The sequence below is a fragment of the Schistocerca nitens genome, chromosome 2 (genome assembly GCF_023898315.1).
Source record: "Schistocerca nitens isolate TAMUIC-IGC-003100 chromosome 2, iqSchNite1.1, whole genome shotgun sequence".
NCBI classification, from domain to species: domain Eukaryota; kingdom Metazoa; phylum Arthropoda; class Insecta; order Orthoptera; family Acrididae; genus Schistocerca; species Schistocerca nitens.
Genome location: NC_064615.1, coordinates 520,433,769 through 520,456,313, shown reverse-complemented (window position 1 = coordinate 520,456,313; position 22,545 = coordinate 520,433,769). Strand labels below are relative to the sequence as shown.

At 42.2% G+C, this 22,545-nt stretch overlaps 1 protein-coding gene across 2 annotated transcripts in view; it reads left to right on the top strand.

Annotated features, from left to right (window-relative positions):
- Positions 1 to 22,545, top strand: part of LOC126236503 (BUD13 homolog) — a 67,062-nt gene that overhangs the window by 19,237 nt on the left and 25,280 nt on the right. The window contains exons 2-3 of one of the 2 annotated variants that reach the window (XM_049945860.1): positions 16,028 to 17,930; positions 19,587 to 19,741. In XM_049945860.1, the coding sequence (XP_049801817.1) occupies positions 16,028 to 17,930; positions 19,587 to 19,741 (2,058 nt within the window). Of the gene's footprint in view, positions 1 to 16,027; positions 17,931 to 19,554; positions 19,742 to 22,545 lie in introns of those variants that run through there. The other variant, XM_049945861.1, reaches the window with a different exon arrangement.

Here is a 22,545-nt window from a genome sequence, read left to right as displayed (position 1 = left end):
GGGGCCAGGAGAACGGTGTGCCACAGGGATCTGTTTTAAGTGTCTGCCTGTTTTTAATAGCCATTAACGGGCTCGCTGCGGCGGTGGGGACGTCTGTCTCAGCGTCCCTGTATGCTGACAACTTCTGCCTTTACTACAGCTCTATTGGCATTGCAGCTGCTGATCGTCAGCCACAGGGCGCTATCCGTAAGGTGCAGTCTTTCATTTTTCGGCTGCCAAGACCTGCGTTATGCATTTTTGCCGCCGACGCGCTGTTCACCCGGAGCCACGGCTTTATCTTGATGGCGAACTTCTTGCTGTGGTTGAGACACACAGGTTTTTGGGTGTAGTTTTTGATGCCCGGTTGACTTGGCTGCCTCATATTCGGCAGCTTAAACAGATGTGTTGGCGGCATCTAAATGCTCTGCGATGCCTGAGCCACATCAGGTGGGGCGCCGACCAATCTACTCTCCTACGGCTCTACCAGGCGTTAATCCAATCTCGTCTGGATTGTGGGAGCCTGGCTTATGGCTCAGCATCCCCATCTGCGCTGTGGGTACTAGACCCAATCCTACACAGCGGAATACGCCTTGCCACTGGTGCTTTCCGGACCAGCCCAGTGGACAGCATACTTGTGGAGGCAGGTGTCCCTCCATTGCGGTTAAGGCGCCAAAATTTACTGGCCGCTTATGCTGCCCATGTTTATAGCTTGCCCGGGCATCCAAACTATCGTCTCCTGTTCCCGCGATCGGTCGTCCATCTGCCAGAATGTCTGCCCCGGTCAGGTTGTACGATCGCGGTCCACGTCAAAGAGCTTCTCTCCGGGCTTAGGGTTTTCACTGTTCCACCTCCTTTTCGGGCCACTTTGTGTACACCGCCATGGTGTGTTCCTCGCCCTTGCCTTCGGCTCGACTTGGCACAGGGCCCGAAGGACTCAGTCCCTCCAGAGGCCTTCCGCCGCCGCTTTTATTCCATCCTGGCCACGTATCAGGGCTCCGGCATTGTTTACACTGACGGCTCAATGGTTGCTGGTCGTGTCGGTTATGCGCTAACTCTGGGGGACCATTACGAACAACTATCCTTGCCGGCTGGCTGCAGCGTTTACACTGCTGAGCTGGTTGCTATCTTTCGAACCCTAGAGTGTATCCACTCCTGCTCAGGTGAGTCCTTCTTTATCTGTGGCGATTCCCTGAGCGGTTTACGAGGTCTCGACCAGTGTTGCCCTCGTTCCCGTCTCGTGATGGCTATCCAGGAGTCCCTGCATACTCTTGCACGTTGTGGCCGCTCTGTGGTCTTTGTGTGGACCCCCAGTCATGTTGGGATACCCGGCAATGAAAATGTTGACCACCTGGTGAAAGAGGCCACCAGTAAAGTTCTGTCGCTTTGGGGCGCTGAATGGCGCAACCTGCCCATGTCAAACAAACTTCGCCCTATCAAGGCGACGACGACTGTGCGGCGGTCGTCCATGCGGGTTTCCCGCCAGGTGTCTGTTGTCCTCTGCCGACTGCGCATTGGGCACACTCGGCTGACGCACGGCCACTTATTGCACCGTGAGGACCCACCTCTATGTCGCTGTGGCTCCGTTTTATCTGTGGTCCACATTTTATTGGAGTGTCCGCTTTTAGCTGTGCTCAGGCAGACGTTCGCACTGCCTGACACGCTTCCTGCCCTTTTAACAGATGACCCTGCTATGGCTGGCTTAGTTTTGCGTTTTATTCGGGCAGGGGGTTTTTATCATTTAATCTGAGTGTTTATGTTTTATTTTATTGTTTTGTTTTGATTCTGGCCTTTGGCCTACGGTTTTAAACTCAGTTTTTAATATGTTCTCGGTGGTTGGCTTCTCCTTTTTTTTTGTTCCTATGGTCGGCCAACCACCGTCACACTCTGTGTGATACTATTTCGTTTTGTCTGGTCCTTGTCTACGTTTCTTTTGTTCTGTGTTGTCTGTCTCCTATTCTGTTGAACTTTTTTTTTTTTATTTTTTTTATTCTCTGTGGGTATTTTTAGTATTTGGAAAAAGGGACCGATGACCGTCGCAGTCTGGTCCCGTGAATCCCCCAACCAACCAATCAACCAACCCTCCCTCCCTCCCTGCCTCCCTCCCTCCCTCCCTGCCTCCCTCCCTCCCCCGTCTAATCTCCCAACTGCACATAGCTGCCCTACCCTTTTCACCTCGTCCCTGCATGCACCCTGGTAGCACTGCACTGTCCGCCATCCCTACCTTACTCTCCCTCTCCCTCCCTGCCCCAGCCTCCTCCTTACCCCCACCCAGTCGCCACTCCCATCATACACTAGTGCTGCTGCTTGCAGTGTGACTACAGTTAGCTTAGGCTGCAGTCGTGTGTATGAGTCGCGTTTGCCTTCGTGCGTGCCAATTTTTGATGAAGGCCTTATACAAGGGGCGTTCGAAAAGTCTGTGCAAAAATAAAAGCTACTTACGTGTTTGGGGTAAACCTTTATTTTTCAACATAGTCTCCTTTTAGACTTATACACTTCGTCGAACGCTGTTCTAATTTGTTGATCTCTTCGGAATAATAGGAACTGTCCAAGTCTTCAAAATAGCTATTAGTTGCTGCAATCACTTCTTCGTTTGAATAAAATCTTTGTACCACCAGCCATTTCTTCAAATTGGGGAACAAATAGTAGTCTGAGGGAGCAAAATCTGGAGAACAGGGGGGATGTGAAATGAGTTGGAATCCTATTTCCATTAATTTTGTGACCACTATGGCTGAGGTGTGTGCAGCTCGATTTTCAAACGGTCCAATAATGATGAATAATATGCACCTGTAATAGTTGGACCCTTTTCCAGATAGTCGATGAGCATCATCCCTTGCAAATCCCAAAAGACACTCTCCATAACCTTTCTGGCTGAAGGAATAGTCTTCGCCTTGTTTGGTGCTGATTCTCACTTGGTAAACCATTGTTTAGACTATTGTTTGGTCTCAGGAGTATAGTAATTTATCCATGTTTCATCCACAGTGACTAAATGATGCTTAAAGTCCTGCGGATTCTTCCTGAACAGCGGCAAACCATCCATGCAACACTTCACACAATTCTGTTTTCGCTCAAGCGTGAGCAATCGCGGAACCCATCTTGCGGATAGCTTTCTCATGTCCAAATGTTTATGCAAAATATTATGTTTGTACCCGTTCATTCGAGATGTCCACAGCACTAGCAATCTCGCATACCTTAACTCTTCTGTCATCCATCACCATATCATGGATTTTATCAATGATTTCTGGAGTCATAACCTCCACAGGGCGTCCAGAATGTTCAGCAGCATTTGTGCCCATATGACCACTCCGAAAATTTTGAAACCACTTATAAAATGTTCTAATTGAAGGTGCAGTCACCATAATTTTTATCAAGCTTCTCTTTAGTCTCTTGAAGCGTTTTGCCTTTCGTAAAGTAATGTTTAATCACCACACACAATTATTTTTCGTCCATTTTTTGACAATCATTCGACTTCCTTGATTCACACAAATGCCAAACACAAAGAAATAGACCGATATGGCTGAAACTTGGTGTGCATTCTTTCCGAAGATGCTACTAACTACCTCGATACACGCCAGTGGTGCCATCTCTTGGACTTTGCATGGACGTTTCAAACGCCCCTCGTAGGCCGAAAGCTTTATTTGTAAGAGTCATTTTGTTGTGCCTATCTGCGACTCGGCATCTCTGCTATATGGTGAGTGGCAACTTATCTTTTCATAATATTGTCACTTTATTGTTATTATTTGTCACCTCGAAGCTGATATACCACTCTCACTAGTACAAGATCTGAAGATGATCTAAGTACAATAAATTGAAACCAGTCACCAGTTTAAATAAAATATTTATGTGATCAAGACATTTTTTAGCAAATTTTAATGACCTATATTTGATCCTGCAACCATTTGGTTTTTAGTCACACACGTGACTGCTAAACTTGTCATGTCCAACATTTGTAATTTAAGACTACACTACATACGCAGAAAATGAAAGCAACAATGGGGAGAGTGGGGGAGGGAGAGACACTGTCACACACAAACCATAACTGTAATGCAGTGTTGGTGCTAAAAGTGACAAGAGACACTACTTTCCAAATGTCCGTGTATAAATTTATCTTGTGCAGATGGTGCTACACGCCTTACAAGACCTTGAAGAAAGATGATGTGACCAACAAGAGACTGCTGTATGATTTCCTCAAATCTTGACTAGTTTTGATAGTACTGCATCTTCTGGTTGGTGTGACCAATTCTTACCGAGGCAGGCCATTTTCATAATATATAGCTAAGTATTTCACATTGTTGATGGCAATGTCCACACTAGCAAGCCAGTGTGACTTGGCTATTTTGATCAGAAGATGGAGGGTATATTAAAGCTTGTTGTCAATAAATAGTCAGATGCCAACTTATTGGGGGGGGGGGGGGGTCTTATATTGAAAATTTGTTAGAAACCGTTTTTCTCAGCTGAATTGGTACTGGGACACAGTGTGTATCACATATCTGTGCTTAAGTCAGATTATTAAACCAAAGATGCAGAGATCAAATGCCTCATTAAATCTAGTTAAAAAATTCGAAGCATCTGTTTTGTGGCTGAAGTCTTGGGAAATTTAATATCCAGTTGATGTCTTCACATAAATTTTGATGATAAAATTAGACTACTAAGAGCAAGAATACATGTGGATGCACAGAAGCAGTTATACTTTTTACAGACCTTGTGTGAAAAGAGGTGAACATCAATAAAAAATACTTACTTTAGATGGAGCCTAATACAGCATAAAATTGTTTCAAAAATCTTTGCTATAAGACTGACAAGGGATAAATCCTGAATGTCAGACGCTGGAATGGTCACCGCTGATGTCAATGCAGCACTGTGCTTGATTTACCAAGCTGTGAGCCACACATTGGTCTACCTGAAGGGTATCAACAAAGCATTTTCAATGCTCTGCTTGTACTTTTCCAGTGTATGAAGATTATTTCAGTGCATGTGACTCTTCAGTTTGCCCCACAGGAAAAAAATCACAGGAAGAGGACTCAGGCAGTTAAGGTGGACAGGTGATTGCACAGCCTCTGCTGATTGTCTTCTTCTTGCCAAACTTCGTGCACTCTTGACAAGGTTGTCAATGGCTTGTGTGGTGTTGTTCCATCTTACTGAAAATATCCATACATTCATTCATTTTCTGTGAGTTGATTCAAATATGGATTAAACAGTTTCAGGGGATACTGATGAACAGTAACAGCTTAGTGAAAACATCGTGTTACAGTACAAACACCAAACATTGTAGGCCAAAGAGTCACTGATGGTTTCAGATTAATCCAGGTTCAATAAAACATGTGATTGTGCACTCCAGCTGGTGTTGAGGGAATGGGGAACATTGCTGACCACAGGAGTGTACGTTTAGGTGTCTGTTGTTGTTGTTGTTGTTGTTGTTGTTGTGTACTTTAGGTGGAAAAAGAGCTAATGCTATAAAGCTAGAGTGAATGTTATTTTCTGTTACATGTTTCTGTGCTCCATGCATTAATCTGCTATAGGTAGAGACAGAAAAATTTCACAAAAATGTGAATGTGAAATTAGCAGTTATTTGTGAAATAAGACAAACTCTGTGACTGTTAAGAGATAACACAATTCTTTAATTTTCCTATATAAGTGGTATTCACAATATGTAAACAACAGAAAAAGTTCCATAAGATTATTGTAAGAGATGGTAATATAAATGACATACATGTTGCTACATTTTTCATTGAGAAAGTGTGCATCCATACCCTGCGAACCACTGTGAAGTGTGTGACGTAGGGTAATTCCCAATGTACCACTTGCCTAGGGCTGCTTTTTGTTATATTCATGTAAGAAACACTTGAAGAATGATTGCTTAAACATCTATGTCTGTGCTGTAATTAGTATAATTTTATCTTCGGAGCACTACAGGGATAAGGAAAGGTGGATTGTAGTATTTCTGGATTTCTCATTTAAAGCTGGTTCTTGTAGGTGTGTTGGATAGCATACAACTATCTTCAACCACTTGCCAGTTTATTATTTTCAGCATCTCCATGATGATCTCCCCTGGGTCACACACATGACCATTTATGCCCCACTCTTTGTGTGTGTTCAGTATCCTCTGATTAGTCCTATTTGGTATTGGTTGCCCACACTTGAGCAATATTCTAGGATGGGTTGCAGAAGTATTTTGTCAGCAGTCTCGTTTGTTTATTGATAGCATTTCCTAGTAGCATACTAATTAACTGAAGACTGTTGCCTGCTATGCCTAGGACTAAGTCTATACAACTGTTCCAGTTCATATCCCTAGAATTGTTGTTAAAGGTGACTGATTTAGACTGACCCACTGATACTATATTCACAGGATACTAAGTTTTTTCACTTTTTGCAGTACGAAATTTTACATTTCTGAAAATTTAAAACAAGTTGCTAAGGTATGCCAAACACTTGTACAGCTTTTTTTTAGACTGTACTTCATCATAGATGACTGCACCATGTGTGAAGTCTGAGGTTACTATTAATATTGTCCACAACGTTAGTAATGTAAAACATAAACTGCTAGCGTCACAAGACACTTCTCGGTAACACACATGAAGCTACTTCTACATCTGTTGCTAATTGACCATTCAATCTAACACGCTGCATTCTCCTGACCAAAAAATCCTCAGTTCAGTCACAAATTTTGCTTGATACTGCATATGATCGTGCTTTTTGTAGTAAGTATAGGGGTGGCTTTGAGTCAAATGCTTTTCAGAAGTCAAGAAATACTGAATCTGTGCTACTGCAATTATCCACATCTTTCAAGGATCTCAAGTGAGAAAAGTGATTTGTGTTTTGATAGTTGGAATGTTATTGGTGGGCATGGAGGGGAGGTCATTCTGTTAGATATACCTAGATATATCTGTATTCAGAATTTCTTCTATGTTTCTACAATAGATTAGAGATATTGAATGTTAGGTTGTACCTCACTTCTGCTTTTTTCCACCTATTTGGCACAGTTTTTTCTTTGGGGTATCTATGACATACACTAATCAGCCACAACATTATGATTACCTACCTATTAGCCAGTATTTCTACCTGTGGCACAGGCAACAGCAGCGACATGTTATGGCATGGAAACAATGAGGCCTTGATAGGTAACTGGAGGGAGTTAAGTGTGCACACAAGTCAGCTAATTCCTGTAAATCCAGGAAGGGGGGGGGGGGGGGGGTCAGCTCTAATGCCACATCCAATCACATCCCAGATGTGTTCAATCAGGTTCAGATCTGGCAAGTTGGGGGGGGGGGGGGCAGGATATAAAGTAGAACTCACTGCTGTGTCCCTTGAACCACTCCATCATACTCTTGGTCTTTTGTTGAAAAATGCCACTCCCGTCAAAAAATATTATCATTATAAAGGGGTATATATGGTCTGCAGCCAGTTTATTGATACTCTTTGGCAATCATGATGCCTTGCATGATTTCCACTGGATCCATGGATGCCAACTTGAATGTTCTCCAGAGCATAATGGAGCTGCTGCCAGCTTGTCTCTGTTCTGCAGTACATGTGTCAAGGAGCTGTTCTCATGGGAGACGACAGATTCGCTCACTCCCGCCGGCTTGAAGAAGAAGGTATTGCAACCCTCTGCCACTCTGTCAATGTCCAGTGATGATGGTCACATGCCCATGTCTGTCATAGTTGCCAAAATTGTGGTGTTAACATTGGCACATCCATGGGTCATCAGTTGTAGAGGTCCATTGTTAGTAGTGTTCGGTGCACTGTGTGTTTTAGACACACTTGTACTCTGCCCAGCATTGAAGTGTGATATTAGATCCATCACAGTTCAGTGCCTGTCCTGTTTGACCAGTCTGCCCATCCTGTGATGTCTGTCATCTGTAATGAGGGTTGGCTACCCAACCCCATGATATCTGTACGCAATTTCACCACGGTGTCGTTATGTGTTGAAGACACACACCACAGCATCCTCGAACATCTGACGAGTTGTACAGTTTCCAAAACACCCGTACTGAGCCCCCAAGCCATTACAGTCTGCCCTCAGTCAGGTTCGAATAGATTGTGAGCCTTCCCCATTCTGCACACAGACAGCACACTTTCTGATACTCCTTACACCATGCGTGTTTCTGACTACCAATCTTTCCATGCCAGGTGACACTGCTTTTGTTGGGATGGCATTATATTGATTGTAGATTGGTGGTCATAATGTTCTGGCTAAGTGTATATGACATATAAAAGAAAGCTAACTCGGCTGCAAATTCTGTGTAGAATCTGATCGCTGCCTTTGCAGTGATGCGAGAATTAAACTGTGGCAATAGTCATAGATTTTTCTTTGTAAAGGAACATTAGTGAATTGAATTCAGCCTTTCTGCTTTTGTTTGGCAGACCTTGGCTTCAAATCCTGTCTCATCTATAAGTGCCTTGGTACTAACTTTGGTGTCACTAATAGCCTTACATATAATCAGAATTCCTTTGGATTTCGTGATATATTTTTAGATACTATTACTCTAAAGAAGTCACCTGTAAAGGCTATTAGTGACACCAAAGTTAGTGTTAAGATGGTCATGGATGAGACAGGGACTGAAGTTGAAGGTAGCAAATCAAAAGCAGAAAGGCTGAACTCAGTTCATATATGTTCCTTCTTGATAGGCTAGCATCTTTCTGTTCATAGCCCATGCGGTGTTCTGCATCCAATGTAGTAGTCTCTGTTTCCGTAGTAGTTAAGGTGACTCTATATAATGGAGAATCTCTCCCATCATTAACTATATTACAAGGAACAGATCTATTCACTGCGTGGTCAAATACACTCCTGGAAATGGAAAAAAGAACACATTGACACCGGTGTGTCGGACCCACCATACTTGCTCCGGACACTGCGAGAGGGCTGTACAAGCAATGATCACACGCACGGCACAGCGGACACACCAGGAACCGCGGTGTTGGCCGTCGAATGGCGCTAGCTGCGCAGCATTTGTGCACCGCCGCCGTCAGTGTCAGCCAGTTTGCCGTGGCATACGGAGCTCCATCGCAGTCTTTAACACTGGTAGCATGCCGCGACAGCGTGGACGTGAACCGTATGTGCAGTTGACGGACTTTGAGCGAGGGCGTATAGTGGGCATGCGGGAGGCCGGGTGGACGTACCGCCGAATTGCTCAACACGTGGGGCGTGAGGTCTCCACAGTACATCGATGTTGTCGCCAGTGGTCGGCGGAAGGTGCACGTGCCCGTCGACCTGGGACCGGACCGCAGCGACGCACGGATGCACGCCAAGACCGTAGGATCCTACGCAGTGCCGTAGGGGACCGCACCGCCACTTCCCAGCAAATTAGGGACACTGTTGCTCCTGGGGTATCGGCGAGGACCATTCGCAACCGTCTCCATGAAGCTGGGCTACGGTCCTGCACACCGTTAGGCCGTCTTCCGCTCACGCCCCAACATCGTGCAGCCCGCCTCCAGTGGTGTTGCGACAGGCGTGAATGGAGGGACGAATGGAGACGTGCCGTCTTCAGCGATGAGAGTCGCTTCTGCCTTGGTGCCAATGATGGTCGTATGCGTGTTTGGCGCCGTGCAGGTGAGCGCCACAATCAGGACTGCATACGACCGAGGCACACAGGGCCAACACCCGGCATCATGGTGTGGGGAGCGATCTCCTACACTGGCCGTACACCACTGGTGATCATCGAGGGGACACTGAATAGTGCACGGTACATCCAAACCGTCATCGAACCCATCGTTCTACCATTCCTAGACCGGCAAGGGAACTTGCTGTTCCAACAGGACAATGCACGTCCGCATGTATCCCGTGCCACCCAACATGCTATAGAAGGTGTAAGTCAACTACCCTGGCCAGCAAGATCTCCGGATCTGTCCCCCATTGAGCATGTTTGGGACTGGATGAAGCGTCGTCTCACGCGGTCTGCACGTCCAGCACGAACGCTGGTCCAACTGAGGCGCCAGGTGGAAATGGCATGGCAAGCCGTTCCACAGGACTACATCCAGCATCTCTACGATCGTCTCCATGGGAGAATAGCAGCCTGCATTGCTGCGAAAGGTGGATATACACTGTACTAGTGCCGACATTGTGCATGCTCTGTTGCCTGTGTCTATGTGCCTGTGGTTCTGTCAGTGTGATCATGTGATTTATCTGACCCCAGGAATGTGTCAATAAAGTTTCCCCTTCCTGGGACAATGAATTCACGGTGTTCTTATTTCAATTTCCAGGAGTGTATTATCCTAAACTTGAGCAACAGCTCTTCCACCTGCTTCTGTCCAGGGCTAAATGTTCAAAGTGTCCCATTGAGATATGACACTATTGCCACTTTTATCTAGCATTCTGAACACGCAAACCTCCATTTTTGTGTTAGGTGCCCTATCTAGTTCAGTAATAATTGTCAGTTCTGACAGAAAGGTTGGGTACTGAGCAAGGTGGCGCAGTGATTAGCGTACTGGACTCGCATTCTGGAGGAAGACGGTTGAAATCCAGATCCGGCCATCCTGATTTGGGTTTTCTGTGATTTCCCTAAATCGCTTCAGGCAAATGCCGGGATGCTCCCTTTGAAAGGGCACAGCTTGACTACCGTCTCTAATCCGATAGGACTGATGATCTTGCTGTGTGGTCTCCCTCCCCCAAATCAACCAACCAACCAAAAAGGTCAGGTCTGATTGTTGCTATTAGATCGAATATATTTTCATCATTAGTGAGTATCAGAACTGTCTGTTCTTTGTAATTTTCAGAGAAAGCATTCAGTATTGTTTTGCAGAGTGTCTTGCCATACCCGCTACTTAAAATCTGTAATAATCCCAAGTGATTGATGGATGATTAGTCTCTTCCAATGACAGTATGGAAACATATGTACTAGCAAACTGAGGTTTTGTGTAGTTTTCAACATACATCTAGGTGTGATGAATGGTCTTTGATAAAATCCCTATTATAAGTTTATGCTCATTCTTGGTACTGAGTTTTTCCCAAACAGTATTGCATGCAGCTTCACTTTCTGCCTTGATGGACTGGAGATTCTTGTGTACTGTGACAAATCCAGTACTTCCATCTCCCATTTTGCTAATCTTTTGAAACACACTTGAATTTCCCCCAAAATTCTCACAGCTATCAATTTCAAGTTTAATCAGCTTTCTGTATGTAGTTTCATGTGGGCTCCACTGCTTTCTAGGAGAGCTTCAAACTGTGGCACATGGTCATGATTATCTCAGCATCTGATAAGGATTTTAATCGTTACATTTGTGGAGGCTGTTTCTTTGAATCACACCCGTACATTGAAGTCTCTAACACCTACCATTACGTGGATTGGAGGGTGGTGTACTTCATCTAAAAATCCCTCATGGGCACCCCACACAGTCAGGTGTAGAGTCACATATTCCACATCATAGCAAGAGGGTGCCATTATGGTCTAGAGACAATGCAGTTAACGAATGAACTAATGACTGGAAACTTTTTTTGTTTTATTTGAACTGGAGTTATGTTTCTCTGTATTTAAGTTTCATATAGACAGGAGAAGGATTTCCTGCCTTTGTGCCACGTCTGTTCCATCCACTTAAGATGCTCTTACCAAATTGTACTGAGGTCTTTTAATGTAATTTTTTTGAGGTAGTGTTTTTTGTCAGGGATTGTGGTAGCAACTGCTCCATGTAAGTTTTTCACTGATCAACTTTCCGTATTGCTTGTGAAATAACATTTTCCCCTCCCAAACAAGTTCACAGTATGGCTAAGGGCACCCGCATGACACCATCCTATGCCACCCTATTTGTGGGCTATCTAGAGGAATCGTTTCTAAACACCTAGAATCCTAAACCCCTCACCTGGTTCAGATTCATTGATGACATTTTTGCAATCTGGATTGAGGGTGAGGACACCCTATCTGCATTCCTCCAGAACCTTAACACCTTCTCTGCTATTCACTTCACGTGGTCGTTCTCAACACAACAAGCCACCTTCCTAGATGCTGACCTCCACCTCAAAGATGGCTGCAGCAGTACCTTTGTACATATCAAACCTACTAACCACCAGCAACACCTCGATTGTAACAGCTGCCACCCGTTTCATACCAAGTCGTCTCCCATACATCATAGCCACCTGTGGCCATCACATCTGCAGTGACGAGTAGTCCCTATCAAAATACACTGAGGCCTTTATCGACCGAATTATCCTCCCAACCATGTACAAAAACAAATTTCCTGTACCTTATCTTACCTCCCATAGTCACACCATCTGGCGACAGAGGAGCATTCCCTCTCGTAACTCAGTACCACCCAGGAGTGGAACAACTGAATTGCATTCTCCTCCAAGTTTTCAGTTACCTCTCATTGTGCCCTGAAATGAGAAGTGTCCTGCCCACTATCCTTCCCACCCCTCCCACAGTGGTATTCTGCCATCCACGGAACCTACACGATATACTTGTCCATCCCTACACAACCCTTGCCCCCAACCCCTTACCTCATGGCTCATACCCCTGTTACAGACCTAGATGCAAGACCTGTCCAATACATCCTCCCACCACCAGTTATGATTACAAAAGTTAATAAATCAGTCAAGAAGAGCAAATAAGCAGTTGTTAGCATCTCACTTAGACAATGAATTGACATCACTTAAATCAAGTAAGATAGACATAGAGAAATTATGGGCAAAGCTTAAACAAATCATAAATCGTGATCAGGAGAACTAAGAGTTTAGTAAGAGTATTAAGGATGCAAAAGACCCACCATGGTTTAACAACTAAATTCAGAAATTGCTGTGGAAGCAAAGGCTGTTGCTCTGTCAGTTCAAAAGAAAATACAAAAACGACAAGCAATGGTTTCTAGGAATTCATGCATCTGTGAGATCTAAGCATGAAGCATACAACTGCAGTGTCATACTTTAGCAAAAAATCTGGCCAAGAACTCAATAAAATTCTGCTCCTGTATCACTAAGTGTGTCTAAGGCTATCCAGTCATTCGTTGAGCACTCTGGTGTGGCAGTTCGAAATAACAAAATAAAAGGTGAAGTTTTAAATTTCATGTTCAAGAAATTGTCCAAGCAAGAGAATCATACACACATACCGTCATTTGACCATTGAACTGATGCCCTTATATACAACACACTAATAAGCATTCCTGGCTTAGAGAAACAACTAAAAGAGTTGAAAACAAGTAAGTTGCCAGGTCCAGATGGAATCCCAGTTCAATGTTACAAAGAGTACTCTATGGCATTGGCCCTTCTCTAGCTTGCATGTATTAAGATTCTCTTGCCCAGCACAAAGTCCCTGAGAAAAAGCACAGGTGACACCTGTATATAAGAAGAGTAAAAGAAAGTACACACAAAATTATGGACCAGAATGCTTAACATCAATTTGCTGCAGAACTGTTGAACATATTCTCAGTTTGAATATAATAAATTTCCTTGAGAAAGAGAATTTTATGTCCACAAGTCGGCACAAGTTTAGAAAGCATTATACATGTAGAGTTGCCCTTTTGTCACATGATATGTTACGAACTATGGCTGAAGGGCAGTAGGCAGATTCCATGTTTCTAAATTTCCAAAAAGTGTTTGACTCGGTGCCCCACTGCAGACTGTTAGCAAAAGTATGGTCATGTGGAATAGGTTTCAAGACATGCCAGTGGCTCAAAGACTTCTTAAGTAATGGAACCCAGTATGTTGTCCATGACAGCGAATGTTTGTTGGTGACAAGGATATAGTCAGGAGTGCCCCAGCGAAGTGTGATGGGACCACTATTATTTTCTGTATAGATAAATGATCTGGTGGACAGGATGAGTGGTAATCTGCATTTGTTTGCTGGGAATGCTGTGGTGCATGAAAAATGTTGAAGTCGAGTGACTGTAGGAGGATACAAGATGATTTAGGCAAAATTTCTAGTGGCATGATGAATAGCAGCTATCTCTTAATATAGAAAAATGTAAGTTTATGTGAATTGAGGAGGAGGGGGGGCGAGGGGGGGGGGGTACAAGCTCATCATGTTTGAATATAACATTAGTAGTGTCTTGTAGCATCCTACTTGACACAGCCACATTATTTAAATATCTGGGATCAAGTTGCGGAGCAATGTGGAATGGAACGAGCATGTGAGGATTATGGTAGGGAAGGTGAATGGTTGACTTTGGTTTATTGGGGGAATTTTGGGATAGGAGATTACATATAGTTTGCTAATGCAGTCTATTCTTGAGCACTGCTGGAGTTTTAGGGATAGGCAGCAGGTCGGATTAAAGGAAGGCATCAAATGAGTTCAGAGGCGGCCTGCTGGATTTTTGACTGATAAGTTGTGACAACACACAAGTATTCGGGAACTCAAATGGAGAAGACAACACTTTTTCCGAAGAACACTGTTGAGAAAATCGAGAGAATTGGCATTTGAAGCTGACTGCAGAATGATTCTTTCGCTTTCAACATTTGTGTTACATTGCCTATACTATTTAATTTTTGTCCATTTCCATTGTCAAATACAGCAGTAATTTTAAGCATCAACAGCTGTCATTGAAAAATGATCACTGGTCAAAGCTGGCTAGTAATGCAACATAAGTGTTGACTTAAGACTTCAGCTTGTTCCAACAATTTAAAAAGCCTGTGGTAGGAATAATGGTTTTGTCCTTCAGAAAACACCTTGAGCCTGTGGATCCAAATATGGGGAAACTACTAGAGATATAGCTAGTATTTGATTTCCTTTGTAGGTGTACCATTGTTAGTTACAGTGACATTGTGTTCCACTTAATGAGTTTCATATCTTGAATACATATGAAGGCCTTATTTCAGTATTGGTACACGCTCAGTTTTGTTTATTTCGAGATGCTGAGGCATAAACATAGTTGTGCAATGACATTTCTCCGACTGAGATACCTGAATATTACAGTCCATCACTTGTTGGATGGGATTACTGTTTCTTTTTATTGTCATCACTCAGTTATGTTTAAGCTTCAATTCTTGAAATTAACTAAATTGGATGTGTATTACTATTGAAATAAGGTCTGAATATATGACATGCACTTGAAAACCTTCTTTTCTTCCTTGTTTCTTTTTTTTCCCTCATACATTACTTTGTTTTGTGAAGCCAGATGATGATATGTGTAGAACAAATGAAGCCATTTTTAAATTGATATTTTTCTAATATTTAAGGTGGTTATACTCCGTGACAGTTATCACATAAAGTGGCCAATTATTTTTAATGTAGTCCCAATTCAAAAGTAGAAATATATTTATGGGTTTGGCTTGTATGTTGTCTGATGTAATAATGTTGATAGCTATTTTGTGGCAAAGTGAATTTCAGAGTTTTCAGTGTTATGTTTTGTAGTTCTTTGTAGTTCTTTGCAGTAGGTAGCTTGTACCACAGTGAGCTATTACTTACTACAAAAAATATTTAGTTCACCATTTAAAGCAGTGAAGGTCAACCTGGTCCCTGCAATGCACTACTGAGTATTCCACCTTTCCTGGTGGGCAGTAGGGGTTTTAAAAAAAATTGTTATATTTTCATAAAATTTTGACGTTAAGCACTTGGAAAGTAATTATTATTACATGTTTTAACTTGCTATAACTCTGCTTCATAAATTTTATGAAGTTACTTCCTTATTTTATAAAAGAATGTAATTGTGGAATTGGTGGGTAGTTAGAAAATTTCGTTACTGACAGAGATACAAGAGTGGGCAGTGGATGAAAAGATTGGTTACTCCTAATCTAAAGGAAAATCATGGGGAATAACAAAGTATCCACATGTAGTTTAGTGTAAATGACATTTTATCAATGATTCCTTTGTGAGAGCAAAAAACTTTTTTCATTCACTTTGTGAGATTTGTATCAGTTGTGGGATTGTACTATACTAATGGAAATTTTTGATCAGATGTTTACAACGATATTTAAGTATTTGTAAACTAAGATTGTTAGATAAAAGGAAACAAGCATGTGGATGCGTGCTCATAAAAACATTTCACTGAGTTCATAAGCTACTGAAGAGTACATTCTAACCATGATGTAAGGTATTTGATGTCAACTGTAATCAAATGATTTTCTTTGTAGCTTTTGATATACTGTCTTGTACTCAGATGAAACAGCACATTAAGTTCTGTTGTCATACTGTTCCAGATTCCGCATTGTGGATGATGACATCGACATAAAGAATATGCGACCACTAGATGATGATGAAATCGAGCTGTACAACTTAGCAGAAGATGCTCCACAAATTGCAGGAATAATTGATGAGCGTCCTGAAGAAGTTAAAAGATTGGAACAATTTGGGACAAAGCGGTGGAAAGTTGTAGCTGATGAGGATGGTCTTGATGATGTAAAAATCACAGCCATTGACATAAAACCAGCAGTTACAAAAAAGCCAAAGTATAATGGAAGTTCAGAAGAAGTTAGTGACCGTAACAACTCTAAGAAGAAAGAAACATTACAGAATGAAATTATAAGAAATTCCAGCGAGTTAGATGATTCAGCAGCACCAAAAAAGAACAACAAATTGTCAAGGACTAACGAAAACTATAGTGATGCAGATATTTCCCCTCCACACGCAAAATTGAAAAAAACTGTACATAGAAGTGATAATGACTCTGATGCATCCCCTCCAAGGAAAGGGCAAAAGTCTCGTGAGTTTCAAATGCCCTCGAAGGACAAGGAGAAAGTTCAGGAGAAACCCCATGTTGATTACTCTGGAAGACTGAAAAAACTGAGTGCAACTGAAAAAGTGCAACACTCACGGAAATATGATTCAGATGAATCACCACCCAGGAAGTCACAGAAATCGAATTCAGATGAATACTCATTACAGAGATCAAGGAATCAAAGTGATTCAGATGTATCACCTCCTAGGAGATCAAATCAGCAACAGGATTCCGATGAATCTCCTCCAAGAAAAGTAAGGAAAGATTTTATTGACAGATCATCTCCTCATAGAGTTAGAAAGCCAGGAGCAGATGAATCACCACAAGGAAGGCCAGTGAAGTATTGTAGATCACCACCCAAGCAAAGAGAGCGGCAGCATGCTTCTGAATCGCCTCCTAGAAAAGTGAAACAGCATCAAACCAGCAGCCAGGGTAGACATAGGAAGCAGTATCCAGATGAACGCACTGCTCAAAGATCAAGGTACCAACAAGGATCAGAACAGTCTTCTCGCAAGAAACACAAGCAACAGTTACCAGATGGCAGTACAGAGGGGAGCTCAAAACATAGAGAGTCACCGTCCCGAACTACCAAGAGGTACAGTTCACCCTCAAGAGCAACAAAAAATCATTCTGACATTATTGGGTCATCACAAAGGAAAAATATAGACCAGTACAATGTAGAGAAAGGCCATCAAAACTCGGTGAAGAAACATGACTTTGAGCTCATAAGAAATAGAAAGTTTGACCAAAAATCTCCTGCAAAAAAGTTTTATAACAGAAATGAAAGAAGTAAATCTCCAGAAAGTAGAAGCAATCAGAAGAGTATTGGATTTGATTCTGCAAGTAAATTTATGAAAGATACTGCTGATAACTTGCATAAAAGTCACAGTTCTGAAAAAACTCACTCTAAGTACAAAGACAAAAATTCAGTGAACAGACAACATAGCAGGGATAGTGTATCACCTTCAAGAAATTATGGAGAACCATCACGTTGGAAGCGTAGGCAGAATTCACCTTCTGGTAGAAACAAGTCAGATAATGATTCTGATGCGTCACCCCCTAGGAAGTATTCACAAGTTAAGTCTTCTTCGAAGAAATCTTTTGAAACTGATGGTCAGGAAACCAGAGCAACAAAAACCCGTGACACCTTTCCTGAAAGAAGCAGAAACGAGTCTAAGGATACCTCCCATAGAAAGATAAAGCAGGATGGCAGCAGTGATACAAGGAGCAGGAGAGAAAATTCTGATACCAGAAATAGTCCTGGAAGAGCAAAAAAAGGTAATGCCAAAATGTTAGATGGAATGAAAGCTGGTTTGCAATCCAAAGACGAACTGAAAAAGGAGATTCAAGATTTTCAGGAACGAGAACGTGAAATGTTTGCCCAGGTTAGTAATTCTTAATATTCTCCCTTATTTGTCCAATTTTAACTTTTTATCACACAAGTAAAAGTAGTTAACATAAAGAATGGATTTTGGTATTCAATCAACAATGTAATGTTCCATATTAACATAGGCCTACTACTTAGACTGTAAAAAGTTCAGAAAGACTAACAGCAGCACCAAATCTTAAACATATTTTAATTTGGATAGAAACTGAATGGGAAATAAAAATAAAGTTGTTATTTTAAAACATTATAAAAGATAGGGATGTAAAATAGGCCCAAATATGCTCTTGATGTGTGTGTTGGAGGAGGGGGGAGAAGTAAAATATGTGGAAGGTTTGAAAGAAATGGTGTGCCATTATTTACCGGGTGGTTATAATTAAATTTTCTACTTGAGCCAGTGTTGACAGAAAACTTTTTTACCATTTGGATACCCAATGGATGAAATTATGTTGAGACTGTGTTGTGCTGCAGGGTTTGCATTGTTAGTAATGTTAGTGACATGACTTGCCATTATGTGCCAGTACTGGCACAGTGACTTAGGGCTGATACACAAGACTGCATTACTGTTGCAGACAGTGAACCTGGCTCAGGACAAGGTGATCAGAACGTTGCTCATAAAGCTATTTTGTCAGAACAATAGCAACAATGATGCTGCTCTTCTTGAGTATCAGTACAGTGAAAGAGTGTAGCGAAGTCCTCTTTTTGCACAGGAGTAGAACAACATGATTCAGAGGTTTGAATTAACTGGTGATTTGGGAATTGCTCCTTGGAGAGTCCAACTGCCAATTGTGCCATAAATTGAAGAAGTTACTGTTACCATGGTCAAGTATCTGGACACAATGTGTGATCTTTAAGCAATGCATGAGCCATGTCTCGACAGCTAAACATTCCATGGTCAACCATTTGAAAAGTATTGCGAACAGTTATGGTATCCCTAGTGCTGTTCCAGGCTGTCGTGGATGCAGGTGGTCGTCACATTCAGCAATGTTTATAACTTGGAACTCAAACATGGTGTGCAGTTAAAGTTACCCCTCAGGTGGTAATTAAAACACGTTTCCTTTGGTGGTTTATTCATTATTTCTCTTCTGAATGTCCTTACAAATTTTTCCACAAAGTTTCATTGTCTACGGGCATTTGTTTTTCATGAGGGACCCCCTCAAGTAGCAAAAGTTTAATTATAACCTCCCGGTATATTAACATTTTATATCAGTTGGTCCTGCTTTAATTCCAGTTTTGTTGGACAGTGAATCCTTGAACCATGCAAATATGTTTACAATAATTTGTCTACATTAAAACTGCAGTGAGCTTTTCAAAGATGTGGGTCTGTCTGTAAACATGTTTGTGCATTTAAGAGTTCTTCTTTGCCTCTTCTTTGGTTAGTTTTATCTCTAAATATCTCAGATTTCGTGGTAACTAGAATTTGACTGAACAGCTGACAGATTGTGCAGTATTGTGTCCATTTGTGATGTTATCATATCTCATTTTGATATCTTCTGTAATAAGCTCTAAAGATTTACTTAATCCCATTTTTCCCTTTATAAAAGAAGAATATTAAGTATCAAAAAATTATTAAATTAAGTGATTAATCATATGTTAAATAGAAAAGTTAATAGTTCTGTTTTTAGTTTCAGCTGTGTTGGTTAATATTACTTTGCAGTTAGACCCATCAGTGTCAGGAGAAGGTGTTAGTGCTATTTTGCGAGACAGGAAGACAGGAAAAAGAAGGAATCTAGAACAAGAGGCCCGGGACCGAGAAGAGCAGCAAATAGCAGAAGCTGAACAAAAGTCAAAATATTCCAGATGGGGCAGAGGGTAAGGTTTAACAACTAGCATACATACTACAAACTAAAGTAACAAAGTATTCCCCCCCCCCCCCCCTCCCCGGTCCCGAATTATTCAGTTTTGCATAGAAACTGCTCACTTTATTGGGAAGAGAGAGATGGAGAGGGTGTGTGTGTGTGTGTGTGTGTGTGTGTGTGTGTGTGTGTGTGTGTGTGTGTGTGTGTGTGTTGTGGGGGGGGGGGGGGGGGGGTTACAGACTGAGTAGAGTAGTTAACTGTAATAATCACAGAATCATGTAAGGAAGGAATTCTTATTCTGCTGCATCTAATAACTTTCATTTTCAGTTGCAAGGGAGCCTTTCCTCCTCAAAAGCACCTTTCTTTTGAGTTTTCCTTCCTTAATCGTGGATGGTGACACACAGAGTTCTGAAGGATTGTGATTTTAGGTGTGCTCCCAAGTGGACATCATGGCTGTGATCACAATCATGATTTCTGGATATTTAATTATATTTTTTGGGCCCCCTCTAGGATATGGTCCCCTACTTTTTTTCATTCTACAGTCATAAGATCATTTAGGTGAAGACACGTTATGTGGTGCTCACGTAGTCCACACTGTGCAGAGACCCTGTGCACACCTTAATCATATGGGCTTAAGTACACACCAAAACTGCAGCACAGTAGCTGTTTTGACATGGAGCTGTAGGGGTACCCCTTGGCTGTAACCCCCTAACAACATAGGTACCATTTTGTGATTCTTGAGCTGTGAACTCCCCATCCAAACCATGGAGTAGGTACCAGTCTTTCCTGGACAATGGTACTCTTAGCAGTGACCACTAAGCCGGTGACCCATGGCCGGCTCCGCATTGGCCACACTTGGGTGCCCCACAGTTAGCTCTTGTGCCTTGAAGACCCGCCTCAGTGTTGGTGCGGCGCACGGTTGACAGTAGTCCATATTCGGGTGCACTGACCTACTTTGACTGCCCTGCGACAAAATCTTGGGTTACCGGACTCATTGCTGCTCATTTCATCTGACAATGCCTCATTGGCTGATTTATTTTTATGTTTTATTCGTGAGGGTGGGTTTTATCATTTTATCTAAGTTTGGTCGGCCAGCCACTGTAATTTAATTTTGTTTTACTCTCTGTTATTTTCTTGTCCTCTTTTGTTTGTTGCCTTTCCTTTGCTCTTGTGGTTTTTCCTTTCTTTCCATTTTGTGTTATACATCTCGTCTGTTTTAGTCTCACACTTGTGGCATTGTTTCATTAGGAAAAAGGGACCGATTACCTCGTAGTTTGGTCCCTTCCCCCTTCTTTTAAATAAACCAACCAACCAACCAACAGGTGACCCATACAGTGGGTGATGGTGCCCACATGCAGAGCCTCGTGATTGGAGTTGCATCAGGACAAACATCCACATGAGACAAATTAAACAGGATACGGCCATCCCAGCAGACAAAGCTAGCAGTGATGATGCAGAAAGTTGTCAACCTATAGCATTTCTGCCTCTGAATATCCCATGGGACAAGGGATAAGTACTGAGAAATGGAACAGGATGGTTTATGTAATATCTGGTATGCTTGGAGAAGTAGTCACATTAGAGAGAACTAGAAATAGGTCTTTATTGCTCAAAATCTGCATCATGTGCAACCAAACATGCACTGACCTGGGAGACATACTGTCACTATTATTCTGCATAAAAGCATCAACATTATCCAAGGTCAGGCTGATAACGAATGGCTTCCCAATGTAGAATGACAAATAGTCCATTTTGTACATTATAGAGAGGTCCAGAGGACAATGGTGTGGACACAGATGCCTTTATACTTGCCTTAGAAGAGAACATCCTTCCTGTAAAGGTTAGTCATACTCTACATATGTGAACCTACACCTTATATTTCTCCACCTACAAGATGTTTTCAGTTCTTGCAGTGCTGAATGTATTTGTGAAAGAGTACTGCCTGAAGTTAGGCCATGCGAACAACATCCCAAGTGTGTTATTTTTCCAGTATGTTATTATCTACACGCACTGACTTGCCCTGTATGAAAGAAAGAATGAAAAATGCAAGTGTATAAACATTTTATCGGCTTCCTACTTTGAGGCGCTCCCCAAACTCAGCAGTCTGCAGTCTGAGTTAGCCATGGGATGAAAGAGCCATATGTGGATGGTCACATGTCTGCACAATCATCATTGTCATCATCATCAAAAAATATAGAAGTGAAATAAAAATGTGGTGCAGCAGTTGCAACATCCTTTGAAAACAGATGAACCCTTATGCATGGATATCGCACCATGCTCACAGGAAGTGTAGAAACAACCAGCAAAATAACCCATACACTCTTTCACATTCACAGTTTCCATTTTTCAGTGGTGGTGTAATGGTTACTGTTGCCATCTAGCAAATCTTCATCAGCTGATAACCATTGCTAAAATCAAAAATTGCCATGCCTTTTGCAAAACTGAGGAGAATTCTGAAGCAGTCTGTATACTGACATGTTCAAACACCTCATCGTTGCTTAACACCAGAGTTGAAGCTGTAGCCACCTCTGTTCATGTGTCTGCTTGGATAACAATAAGTAATACCAATGTCCTACTAAACTATCCCTACCAGACCAAATAAATAAAGAATTCGTACCAACTGATCTCTTAAAAGTCATCATGTGAACCTACACTTCCAAAGCGTTCTTCAGCATTGATCAGGAGGAAGCAATCAATGAGGTGGTGAAAGATTCTACTGCTGCTGTTGTGCTACTGCAGTTGCAACTATCCCCTTCTCTCTGGGCTCTTGTCATCACTAACCCATTCCTTGGTGGTGTGAAGCAACCCCAAAGGCTGTTA